Here is a 13,231-nt window from a genome sequence, read left to right as displayed (position 1 = left end):
TTTCTGATGCTTATCCTTTCATCTGTTTTTTCCTGACAAGCTCTACTAACAAGATCCTCCCAGCCTTCTAACCGTAGTCTCCTGTTTCTTACTTGAAAGGGTAATCTTTCTCATGAGCCCACTTCCCCTCTGCATTTTCCTTCTGGCCTTCACTAGTTGCAGGGTAAGTAAATAGGACACAATGTGCTGCACCTCCCCTGACACATATTTAAAGAAATAAAAAATTAATGTCTCTAGTTGATTCCAACAAAGATTTCTTTTTCCTTTTTGTCCTCAACCATACTTAGAGGAAAGAAGGAATGGTCTTCCATGAACTGATTAAGACTTAATTAGGCAAAGTAAGATTAGTTCCACTGAAGCCCAAACTAAGGTGGAATGGAGACTGCAAAGAGAAACAGCAGCAGTAGTGGTCTTCACAGGTGTAGGAGCTACTAGACCACTATTTTTGTTTTTGCTTTTTTTTTTTTTTTTTTTAATCTAGTCCAAAGCTAGCTGTGGAGCAGCCACGTGGTGGCCGGCATGCTGCTTCTAACCACGGGCTGAACTTGCTCATGTGCTGTGCACCAGACAAAAGCTTGAATCTCTGTGTCGTATGCTTGTTCCAACCACTGTTTGAGCATTTTTGTGCCTTGTAACAGGAAGTACACTTTTAAATTCTGCTTCTAGCATCACTAAAACCTTTAAAAAAAAAATGAGCCTAACAATGACAGGCATCCAGCTGACTTTTTGATTCCAAGACGATTGACTGCTGTTTTATGCATTAAATTTTTCACAGCAAAATAAACCATGTGGAGAGTCAGGGAATAAAGAGTCAAAAGAAACATTTAGAAGCTGTTTTTTCTTTTTTTCAATGTGTTGCTTCTGAACTTTTTCCTCCTATGCGCCCCGGCCCTGTTTAGTTTGTTATTGCTGCTCTTCTTTTTTCTTTCTGTGTCTGTGCCTTTTTTCACAGTAGTCCTTGGCTCTGCACGGAATAAATGATACCCTCAAATCTAATTGGATGTGCTTTCGCCTTTGCATGTAAGTACAGTAGCAAGAAACCTTTGAGATCTTTCTGACTTTTTAAAGTTAGAGAAAACAAATGGGATGGATGGATTTTTTTTTTCTTACTTGTTTTTTTTTTAAAGGGGGGTAGGGAGATAATGGTTTGAGTAGCCTTTGGTTTTTTTTCTTTAAATGCCAAACAACTGGATACATTTTAAATGGCCACATTTCTATTTTTTTTTCCCCCACAAGAATCAGGTAAATTCAACTTCTTGATCTCAATGTGGAAGTCAAAAACTGCTAATCCCCACCTGTGCTCTATATAGTACCCATGGGCATCGTTGGATATTTCAGAGGGGCCTTGATTCTGGCACTATAGATCCAGCGAGAATGAGAAACTACTGCCTTCCACTGGAAAAATCTAGGAGGAAAAAAAGTTTTATGCCAGGCGGCCTTTATGACCACTTAATTTTTATCTTAGTTTAATGGTCTCTCCCTGGTGCTTCCCTGGTGCTAACTGCTGGCAGTGGTCACCTTTTTGTGGGGGCGGGCAGATAGCTCTAGCTGGCTTTCACCCACATCTTTTGTTCAAACATAATGACCATCTTTTTGCTTCTGGGCTTTAGATACCCATGACAGTTTTAAGTGCTGTAGGATGTGGTGAAAAGCATTTATGAGAATTTATTGGCAATTCAGAGACTGTTTTCCCAGCTTAGGCTCTTCATTAATTGGTGAAGGTTTTGTCCAAAAAGGGTATCTCAACCGGGGGGATTAACGTAATGCCGGACACAGGTGACTTATGATCTTCCCTCTCTGCTTTGTAACTCACCAGCTGTGACACTTGCGCTGCACATCTTGTGCACCTCAAATGAATAGACTCGGTTTCCTTGCTTTCTTCACACATCCATAAGTGTTTCCCATACAAACTGCTGAATCAGGGTTTTCAGCTATTACTGACCCACGTCATCCTGTCTCTGTGTGGTCCTGCCAAAACCGTCCGTTCAGACCCCTCTGCTTTGCCATTTGCAAGTGTCTGGAATTGTCAGGTCTCAGCTTCCACAAGTCCTGGTTCCACTGACAGGACACGTATGTGATGACTCTCTAGTGGGAATTATAACCTACCAAGTCTAGTTTGTGTGTAGGGATGAAGGGAATTTTTTAAATAAATTGAAAAAATAAGCTGTGAACAGCATTAGAACTTTGTCTATTTCTTGATTTTAAAATATGCTGATATGCCTTAAACCGTAGTCATAGATCCTTGTCATTTTTGCTGTTTGAAAAGAACTGATGTTTTCTAAAACTGTTGTGTAATCTACTTTCAATGTTAATGCAGAATTGTCATATGTAAGCGGCATGTTAGACATTTGTCTTTTTTAAAAAAACTAAATAATTGTATTGATGTGAAGTATACCATTTTTTCAAATATGAAAGTAATCACTTGGTAACATGCTCGGTCATTTGGTGTCTATTAAGGTAGGAGAGCGGTGGACAGGTAATCTATGCATATATCACTAGTGCCAAGACATAAAGCAGGGGAAAATATATTTTTACCCAAACATTGTTTTGTGTGCCCTTTTGTGAGTTCTTTTTAGTCGCTGCTTGACATGCGTATGTACACGTGCTTATTATTATACTGGATCAAAGAAATAGGGATGACACAGTCCTGTGCTTTCTTGCCTTGTGTGGCGGGCTTCAGACGCTGCCATTTGGGCAGCACCAACTCCAAGATAGTCGCCACGTGGTGTCGTGTACGTCACATCCCATCTCCTCCACCCTCTCTCGCCCATCTCTACCCGTCCGCCCGGCCGCTGGCAGCGACGCTACCGCTGCTGCTGACCCTGCAGCGCTGGGTGAAGTCATCCCTTTAACTGACACGCTGCTGTTCTTTCAGTTTGTTGTAGAGAAGCTTCTTGTTTTTCTTTTTGAAGACTTTAAGAATCAAATTTGAATCTGAACCTTTCTTTTTTCTCTTCTGTAGCTTCTTCTTTATGTAACCATCCTGTTGACAAGCCCTACTCTCTCCTAATGGACATAGAGCATTAGAAGAGCAGGAGCTGTCTGTTCACACGTGTTGGGGAAGAGTTACCTCATTTCCACCATCGCCTCCTATTCCTTTAAAGTCTGGGTCAAATATTGCACTGCTGTTTGTATTTGTCAACGTCTGTTTACAAACCACTGCCCACAGTGGATACTGAAGTGACTTACCACTACCAAAAAATAGTAGTATTTAATAATATTAATTAAAAGGAAAAAGGAAATTAATTGAAACAGAGAACTTGGTCCAAGACCCAGGGTCTTGTGCTGGGACCCTCTTGCTTAGCTGTCATGTTCTTGAAGCTGCTGATCCAAGATCTCATGGACTGAAGACAGCATGTACCCTAACCTGAGGTGGCCACCACCTCCAGGGCCCACAAACTTGATCTCATGGTAACTCTTGTCCTCTGTCCTATGAACAACATTTTGAACAGCCTGATCAGGATCCTCAACAATCATCAGGTCATAAGATCTGGGCAACATTTTCCCTCCTTTTGTTAGTTTTGTGGGTTGTTTTGGTGTTTGGGTTTTTTGGGGGTTTTTTTTTGTTTTGTTTTGTTTTTTTAACGTTTGATACTGCATGTACAGAGATGGCTGCAATTTTTTTCTTTGGAGTGTTCTATTGATACAATGTTTTTATTTTTCAGCTGACCATCTGCCTCTTGAGAGAGAGAAGTGGGCATCCTTCCTTTAAATTCAGGAACCACTGTTGTTTTATTTGACTCTTTTTCTGTTACCTGCATCCCTTATATAAGTTGTTTTGGATTTGGGATTCTGTTTTAGGAAAAAAAAATTCCAGTTCTGTTTTTTGTATTGGTTATTCAAACTTAATTTTGGTATCAAAATTATGCCAGTTTTAAGCTCACTTCAAGGGGAAATTTAAGTCATAAAATTCTGTTTAATATGCTTTTCTTATCTTGGATACAACCAAAAAAATCCCCATTTTTGTTACTGGGGTTTTGACTACAAGTCTTAATCATGTTTAAAATGTGCCAGTGTTGGGTAGATGACTTTTCTGCCTCTGGGGCTCGATTTATTTTTAAAGATACCTTAAAATAACTTACTGGCCCATCCCTGCCTTTTTATTTATTGTGAAGCACCTTACCTTGTGTCCACAGTTTTTTTACCAGGACCGTGGTGTGGTGTTGGACCATGAAAATGAACCCCAACAAGTTCATATCCTCTCCCAGATAACAGCACCATTAACAATGGTTCTGATTCACACTGTCTCCTCAGAGTCACCCGGGTGGCTTTCTCCACAGTATCTGCAAAAGACCTGCTGGGAGTCAAAGCACTCAGACCGGATCACTAAAAATACACCCACATCCAAACGCACACTTTTGCCAGTTGAGTGAGCCTGTGGTTTCTTAAAGCTGACCCTTTTGTGACAAGTCAGATTCAGGGCTAGATTAATTTATTAGCAGTCACCTCTTAGGGGCAGTTTTCAAATTCATATCTATTGTAGAGCATAGACATACCTCTTATTTTTTAATTTTATTACTTTTCTATAGATTTGCTTATTTCCATCTTCATTTTTCAGCCCCAAAGTAGGTAGATCATAAAAATACTGTTGGTGGCATGAGTTGCATTTGTTCGAAATCCTTAGCAGTGTTCCCTTCTGTATAAGAATGTAATATATGCTTCTGTTGGACGGTGAAATGAAGCAACAGTCCTTTCCTCTTGAACCATTTGATTCCTGGAAAGAAGTTACGTAGAGCAATGGATGAACAAGCTGGCAAGCAGCTTTCTTTACTTAGAAACTATTATTAAATGTAAGTAAAGTGTGATTCATTTGAGCCATTAAATGATCAAAACATAAGAGTCAAAAGCCATCCCCTTCATACTACACATTAATCTGTAAGGACAGAAATCTGCTAGTGATGTGACCAGTAGGAAAGGTGGGTGGAGGGAACCAACCCCTTAACTGATACCAGAGCATGACATTATCAGTTTTGCAAGTTAAACATGTAGATCCTATTAGGTGAGATCACTGTCATCACTAAGTCAATTGGCTTTACTCTTACACCTATTATCTTTAATATTTTATTATCAACTGTATCGTGTTGTTTTAAAAACAAAGTCTGCATCAGGTTGTAAAGATATTTTTTGAGCAATATTTAAAAATCAAATTGGGCAGTATTTTTTAAGAAATGCAGTCTGCTGTTAGTTGCTATTCTCTTTGTTTTAGCCTCTAATTTAGAGGAAGTAAATAGTAATCATCTTAACGGGAGGGGGCAGGCTATTAAAGTAGGTTAACCTTAGTTCAGTTACTTGGGAGAGCTGGTCATGGACGCCCCTGGCCAAGTGCTTTGCCATCTCTCCTAAGAGAGGCTGCCATTGATTCGGCATTTTACCTGAGGTGGTTCTTTTTCTCAAGTGTTGATAAAACTGGTAGATTCTCCCAGGTTCTCCTGGTTGACCAATTAAGGGATGTGAATCCATCCAGGGATGATTATTGGCAATAATAAAAAATTATTGGCCTATCTCAGTCTAGATTGTGGAAAAGCAAAGCAGGGTGAATTGAGCCATCTGGGCCTATTTCCTTAGTAACGGGCTTTTTATTCTTCATTCAATCTTTTAAAAAATTACTTGATTTCAGATACAGACTCTGCCTTCTTATACAAGTGTAGTGTAGACAGTCCACTTGAGGTTAGCACAGCACATGTATAAAGGAGAGATCCAGCTTTCTCATCATGTGCTGGCTGAGCTGGGACAGATAAAAACAAGTCCTCATCCCAGTGTGCTTGACTGAACTTTTCTTCCCCATCAACTGTACTTATCAAATGAAACTTTCTTCTTCTTTTATTTTTTGCCTATCATTGGCCCAGATTATGGGCAAACAGTTCCAAAGTTCTGAAAAACTACATAATTTTCACTGTATTTAGACGACCTTTCTACACAAAACCCCTTGCTTCGCAGATGACTTACCTTTCCACTTGGTGACAGTGATGACAGTGTGGCTCACCTTGAAGATCCTTGTACTTGCATTCTTAAGAACCATGGTATCTTGTCCCTGTGATGGATGCCATCTGGTTTTCAGATCAATTTCTAGCAAGCAACTCACATATCCAGGGCTGGTGGAGGGATGGCGTGTGTTAATTTGAGAAGCCGAACTGTGCCCCTAGGTGTCCACTCACCTCCCTTTCCAACCTTGCTATTCCTGACTAGCAGCTGCATACAAATGAGACCTTTTCACTGTCAGTGAAACATCATGTGAGATACAAAGGATTTCACAACTGCCCCAAGTAAGTTACTTGCAGGGCCATGAATTGAATGGCCTTTTAGTCCACTGTGGAAACTTTCAAAATTAGGGCACCTAGATCAGAGCAGAGGCTATTATAATGAGGTTGGTCCCTGCTCCATAAAAGAACAAATGAATGTGTGTATGTACTGGGGCGGGGAGAAGGCATAACAACATTCCATAATGTGGATAATCTGTGCATTCTCTGCACAATGCTTTTAGAACCCTGAAGAGTTGCAATTCTAGCTCTCCTTTTTTTCTGTTTTACACCCACCCATCCACTTTCCTCATCCCTCCTCTCTTTCCAAATACTCTATTCTCTATACAGCACCAGGCCTACATTAGGTGCTGGGGACATAGCCACGCACTATGAATTGGACTTGTCCCTCTGTATATCTCATAAACAAAGCAAATTTTTGGAGTAAAGAAAAAGATAAGCCCTTTCCATGCTATCTTGTCTGCTGGATAGATCATTTTCCGAAAAGCGCAAAGTCTATTATCCACCAATTGCTTTTCAGTGGATGCTTGCCTAAGGCTGCCCTTCATTCCAGATTGTCCTATTGCCTAATAAAATAAGCTGTTTCCAAGAAATGAGAAACCAGTTCACTAGGCCTAGGGCTATTCAAAATGCTCTTCTACTTCCTGTTTAACACAATAAGGTCAATATTTCTGGCATTGGATCTGCTATGAAGGTTATGCTTTAAAGAGTCCAGAGAAAGAGGTTTTCATTCCATCCTTAACTCAGAAGCTCCTGGGAACAAAAAACTAGAATTGTGAGCTCTTCTCAAGTCTCTATATCTGATGAGACATTCTTGGTTACCTCTTACTGTATCTTTTCAAGGAAAGAATAATCAAGAGGTGGCACAAGGGGGAGTTGTATCTCTGTCCTACATATTAGCACATCATAAAAGCCACTAATCTCATCAGTATGGTGAAGGAAAGCTTTCAAGTAAGTGTGCACTTCATTTTTTCTGTCCTAATAATTGGTCAAATCCAACTCAAACAAAGCAAGGTTTTGAGACTTGACTATTCTCAAGCCTTCTCAATTGCGTTTCTGGGCTACTTTGCAGGGCTGCACAACTCACTGACTGGAATTTTTAACTTGTAAAGCTGGTTGTTTTGGGGTTTGGTTTCAGAGAGTGTCTTGCTCTGTTACCCAGGCTGGAGTGCAGTGGCACGATCATAGCTCACTGCAACCTCAGACTTCTGGGCTCAAGCAATCCTCCCGCCTCAGCCTCCCAACATGCCAGGATTACAGGCATGAGCCACTGCACCAAGCCTGTTCTGGGGTTTGTTTGGTCTGAGACTTGCTATCAATTATCATGGCCGATTTTGCTGAAGTTCCCTCGGTATTGCATGCACAGGCCTCCTGTACCTTAAGTGATGTGAACTTGTAACTGCAAATGTTGATGTATTGGCTTAGCAACCAGAGAAGTATTGAACTGCTCATTACCGAACAGTATGCACAAACAACTCAATTTCTCCCAGAAATTTTAAAAGCTGCTGTATTCTTTTTCTAGAAGCGCCATCTAGTGGCCAAAGCTCAAAACATTATTTAATAACGAAGACATTGTTTTAACATAAAGGCTAATTTCAAGAATTTTGGAGGCTTTAGAAGTAACATTTAGACAAAACTTCACGATGTCATATAGAAAAGGTAAAGGTTTGAGATGAGTTAGAAGTTGAACCTTGTTAACAAAAATTCTTAGCTATGTGGCACTGGACAACTCTAATCCCATATTTGCTGATGTAAACTGGGGACACTAATCTCGTAGGGTGCTGTGAGAACATACGGCACAGCATCTTTCCTTTCCTGTTGAAGGTGCACAAACTACCTTAAAGATGGTAGTTTGGGACTATCTTTTTGGGGACAAGATAAGTTCCCCACCGTGCTGGCTGAGTATCAGTAGCTTAGCCACACTCAAGTAAAAGGCTGCTTCGGGCAGTAATGCTCAAGCACAACTTGCCTTCTTGCTTCAGGAAATCCAAAACGAGTAAATTAGAAAGGATGAAAATGCAGGTATGTAAAGAGTACAGAAGACACACAGAAGTGGTGGCTGTCACAGCACAGGAGAAAAGAAATAAGTACTTCTTGGGGGGACAGACACCAGTCTTATTTCTCTCACCAGTGGGAATGTAGGCTCCAATTCTCACCAGCTTGGCTGAGTGCCGAGCTAGCTACCGTCTAGTTTCCTTCAGAGCCAAAGGCAGTGTTAGGAACACTTCTGACAAATCAGTTATACCTGAACTTTTACTGGCATTTTACTCCTCATTCACAGCTCTTCCTCCCCCCTCCACAGTAACACATCATCTGTCTGCAGAGAAAATTCAGTTCTCCATGTAACCAACTTATCAATTTTGCAGAGAATGAAGTAAATATTTAGCTTCTCCTAGTCAAATCATCAATGACTACGTAGAGCATGGTCTTTTACTTTCTGTTGGAGGAATAGAGAATAACTATTAATACTATGTTCATCAAGTATATTCCCTTGCCTTTCCAGAGACTTCACGGAATGACAGGTATTTTGAGCCACCAGGAGGCACCAGGAAATTATGATATATAAAGTCATAAAGAATTTCCATATCTTGGGAGAGTTTGTGATGTGATGCCAAAATTTAACACAAGTAACTTGGGACAGGCTGAGAATAGTTCAGGTAAAACGGGAACTAACTTAACAGCAGGGATGTTCTTAATGTAAAGTTCCATGCTGTTCAAGAATATTGTGCTGTTTTTGTCTCACCCCAAAGTTCTCCAAGGTCATGAAGAAGGGAGCTCGGATCTCTGGAGCCATGGCAGGGAAGGTATAACTGAAAGGATGCTCAGGAGAGTCAGGTCTCCAAAGTACCATCAATGGATTGAACTATGGGTTAAATAAGCTTTGAGGCATGAGAGCTAGCAGCCCAACCATTTCGCTTGATTCAGTGTCCCATAAAAACATCATGTTCCGAAGCGATTTACCATCAATTCTTAATATTAGAAAACCTTAAGATCAAGCAATGAAAACCCTACTGTCCTCTAACTTTTGTTCAATTTGCAACTATTGGGCTACAAATGAAATATTTTGACCCTATATTCTATGTCCTCATCTGTTAAATGAGGGAAAGAAAGGGAACTAAGTGCCATCCATTTTACAGATACTATGAATATAGGTAGTTGTAAACTTCCTGGAGCTCCCACAATTCAGGAGAACTAAGAAAAGATCAAGATGAGTGAGATTTTATATGTATCTGTGAAGCCAATTCCTTGCTATCTTCCTATTTACTTGGATTGTAAGGTCATAAAATAAGTAGTCAACCCCACTACAAGAGTTTCAAGAAAGTAGGATGTTGACCTGAAAATACTCTTACTCTGCTAAACTTGAACAAAATCAGTGGGCTAGAAATGACATGTTATCTAGATATGGGTCTGAGCCTGCCCTAATGAACAGTCCAACTGAGATGAGAATTTCCTGTTTGGAAGATCCACAATCCACCAATGAGAAAATACCATAAAAGAAAAACTGTTCCTTTTGTCTAAAACCTACATCTCTCAATCGCATTCCAATCTCCTTTTCTTCATGTTTTATTTTTAGTAAGCATATTCTTATGATTTCTATTGTTTTCCTTAGTTGAAATGGCAGTGCTTAAGCAATCAGGAACCTGTACCTCTTCACAAGCAAACAAAAGTTACAGATACAAAGGTTAAGGACAACTTTTTATTGCTACCAGAGACTTTTATCATCAGTACATGGTGTGACTGCAATACCTTTTCCAGACTGTAAAAGGAGCTCAGGATCCAGAGGTCATTAAGAGAAATACAGGTGGGCTGAGGAGGCAGGCGGAATAACTTTTATCAAGGAAATCCTAACAGTTAAACATAAAACTAGGGTACTGAATTCAGTTATTACATGTATAGACTCAAATCATAGAGCTGCCCCAACACCTAGACAGTCTCTCCTACTATGATTATTGAGTGAAAATTGAGCAGTTACAAAAATCTTAATTTTAGTTATTACATATATGTTTCTTTGGTGAGCACCTGGATATATATTAACTTTATCACAAATTCTTTTATGCAAATTCAAAAATGCTTTCAACAAATCTAAGAGTATCCTAATTACATGCCACTGTTAAATTTCACTTTAAGATAAAAATGAAACAGTAATTGTTTTTAAACTGTAGAAACTGAAATGAGATAAACATAAAATCAACGTGGTAATATGAGACCTTTTTCTATTACCACTTCTGATTCATATTGGACAATTCCAGAGTACCCTTTTCAGATTAATTGGAATCTGAATCATAGATTAAACATGGCTGTCACACTGAAATAATCTGTTCATTAAATTACTAAAAAATAATTTTAGGGGTTTCCTATTCAGTGGAAGTCAGTATAGATAAACATGCATAAAATTCATTAAGTACTCAATGGAGAAGCAAGCAAAAGCAACAGGAAAAATAAATCAGGATACTGGGGACAGGTTTACTAGCTATGAATTTTGGAACTTTAAAAAAAAAACATTAAATGTGAATTTTTAACATGGGGCAAGCTACATTACATTCCAGCAAAAAAAGAGTGCAACTGATATACTAAAAAGAAATTTGCTTATTAAAGAATTTTTCATCTTTTGGATTTTTTATATCATTTTTTTGGTCTTTAAGTGCTTAAATAATGTTGAATTATAATTAGCTGGACAAGTAAATGAGGGTTTTTTTTTCTGGCTCACTTCAAATCAGCCCGATAAGGTATATATCCTTCTATAGCCTTTCCTGGTTTTGCCTGTTCTCATACCCAGAGTTGTCTACCTTAGTTTGCACTTGAAGGTAACACTTGTTGAAACTACATGACAGAAACAGGCTGCAAAGGTGGACAAGGGGAAGCATGTCCCTCTTGTCTTGACAAATCAGTGCCACACACAGAACCCACATTTTCTGAAGCATTATCTTCATTATAGAGCCGTTTGATTCCATCATAGAAGTCATCCACTTCCATTTCCTCTACTTTGCGTTTAGCAGAGGTATGCTTGCACCCACTGGCAGCTGGGAGATGATGGTAGAAGGCTGCTGTACCTCTGACTGGCACTTCTGGCTTGCTGTTGTCCTTGGAGAAATCTGGGCCTGGGACAGAGGAGGGATGTAATCTGAACACTCCTTTGTCACAGGTCACCAAGGTGTGCTTGAGGGGACGGTAGACATAAACGGAATTTAGAGGCAGGGAAGACTGCAGAGTAGAAAGGTGATGTGCCACAAGCTCCCGACAATGGATCAACTGGGAGCTATCCATCTGGGCCAGGAAAAAAAAAAAAACAAACACCACAAAGGTACTCATTAATTAACTTTTAATAGGCTGCTCTGTCATCTTTGCTGGCCACTTTTCCTCCCTGTGCCCTCTGCCCTGTGCCTTCTTTTCTCTCCCCACATCTTCAAACTCATCTTTCTCCAGCCTACCTATAATCTTCTTAGAAATTATATTCAAATCTGCACTTCTAATATAAATCTCTTTGGAACTTGAATTCTGGATTTGCAATTATATGTTGGACATTTACATGAGAGCAAAACCATTCTCTTTTGTTCATTCCTTTATATCCAATGTCTGCCTTTTTTTTTTTTTTTTTCAGTCTTTTCCCCCTGTGTCTACAAGACTCCTCAACCCCACCCTTCTTGGCCTCTTCTAATTTCCTCAGTGCAGACTGATAAATACAGATAAATACAGAAAATACAGATAAATACAACATTAAGAATTTAAGGAAAAAGCCAGAGGCAAGAAAAAAAAATTTTTTTAATCAGGGATGAGGAAGTAAACCTATCTAGCTAAGAATTTAGAATATTTTTAAAACAATGAGAACTTTAGACAAGTTATATTTTGTACAAAACAGTAGATATAACAACACTAGGAAGAAATGTTTTTGCTTATGTTTTTGTTTAATTTGGGAGTTTTGCTAATTCCTTCTTACCCTTCAGGACAGTTCAGGTATCAATCCTTTCTGGAATCACCCTGAGATTTCGCTAACCCCTTAAATACCTCAAATGCCATGGTCATCTGTTTCTGTATCAACCTGTTGTCATATTTACATTTTATTAAAATTTTTATTTAGTTACTTAGTCTTCCCAATATAGATTATTTCTTTTTTTTTTTTTGTTGAGACAGAGTCTCACTTTGTTGCCCAGGCTAGAGTGAGTGCCGTGGCGTCAGCTTAGCTCACAGCAACCTCAAACTCCTGGGCTTAAGCGATCCTACTGCCTCAGCCTCCCGAGTAGCTGGGACTACAGGCATGCGCCACTATGCCCGGCTAATTTTTTCTATATAGATTTTTAGGTGTCCATATAATGTCTTTCTATTTTTAGTAGAGACGGGGTCTCGCTCAGGCTGGTCTCGAACTCCTGACCTTGAGCAATCCACCCGCCTCGGCCTCCCAGAGTGCTAGGATTACAGGCGTGAGCCACCGCGCCCGGCCCCAATATAGATTATAAGATCCAAGGTGCAGGCATTGTATTGTACTCATCTTTTTATCCCTAAGTTTCTAGCACAATGACTGCATATGGAAGGCCTTCAAAATCTTACCTATAGCCAAGTAGCTCTCTGCCTTACTTTCCCTATAATTACAGCACTGTCAAAACAATCTTCCTGTAGCAGCATGTATTTCTCCCCTACTATCTTCACCAGCACCCCAATGCCTTAGCTTAGTATTAACAAGGCTCTCTGTAACATGACCCCAACCTTCTTTTCCAGTCTTATTTCTTTAGCATACTCCCAAATTTGTGTTCTACATTCCTGCCAAACAGACCCACTCCCTATTATGCACAATTCTTCCCTTGTCTTACTTTATGCTTACTCATCCTATTTTTACCTATTGAAATTGTATTACCCATTCCTTCCAGGCCTGGCTAAATGCCATCACCTTCAGGAAGCCTATCTTCACTGACCATTTAATTATCAGAGATCACTTTTTTCCAGTTTTGGTATTTTATAGGTATTTTGAACATTTCTAGACC

At 39.6% G+C, this 13,231-nt stretch overlaps 1 protein-coding gene across 3 annotated transcripts in view; it reads right to left on the bottom strand.

Annotated features, from left to right (window-relative positions):
• Window positions 1-10,750: 10,750 nt before the first annotated feature.
• Window positions 10,751-13,231, bottom strand: part of CCNI (cyclin I) — a 30,485-nt gene continuing 28,004 nt past the window's right edge. For all 3 annotated transcript variants that reach the window (XM_069457702.1, XM_069457700.1, XM_069457703.1), the window contains one exon: window positions 10,751-11,522. In XM_069457702.1, coding sequence (XP_069313803.1) covers window positions 11,079-11,522 — 444 coding nt within the window. In that variant the 3' untranslated portion in view covers window positions 10,751-11,078. The remainder of the gene's footprint in view (window positions 11,523-13,231) is intronic.

The sequence above is a fragment of the Eulemur rufifrons genome, chromosome 24 (genome assembly GCF_041146395.1).
Source record: "Eulemur rufifrons isolate Redbay chromosome 24, OSU_ERuf_1, whole genome shotgun sequence".
NCBI classification, from domain to species: Eukaryota; Metazoa; Chordata; class Mammalia; order Primates; family Lemuridae; genus Eulemur; species Eulemur rufifrons.
Note: the sequence above shows the minus strand (reverse complement) of the source record. Positions and strands in the feature narration are given on the sequence as shown.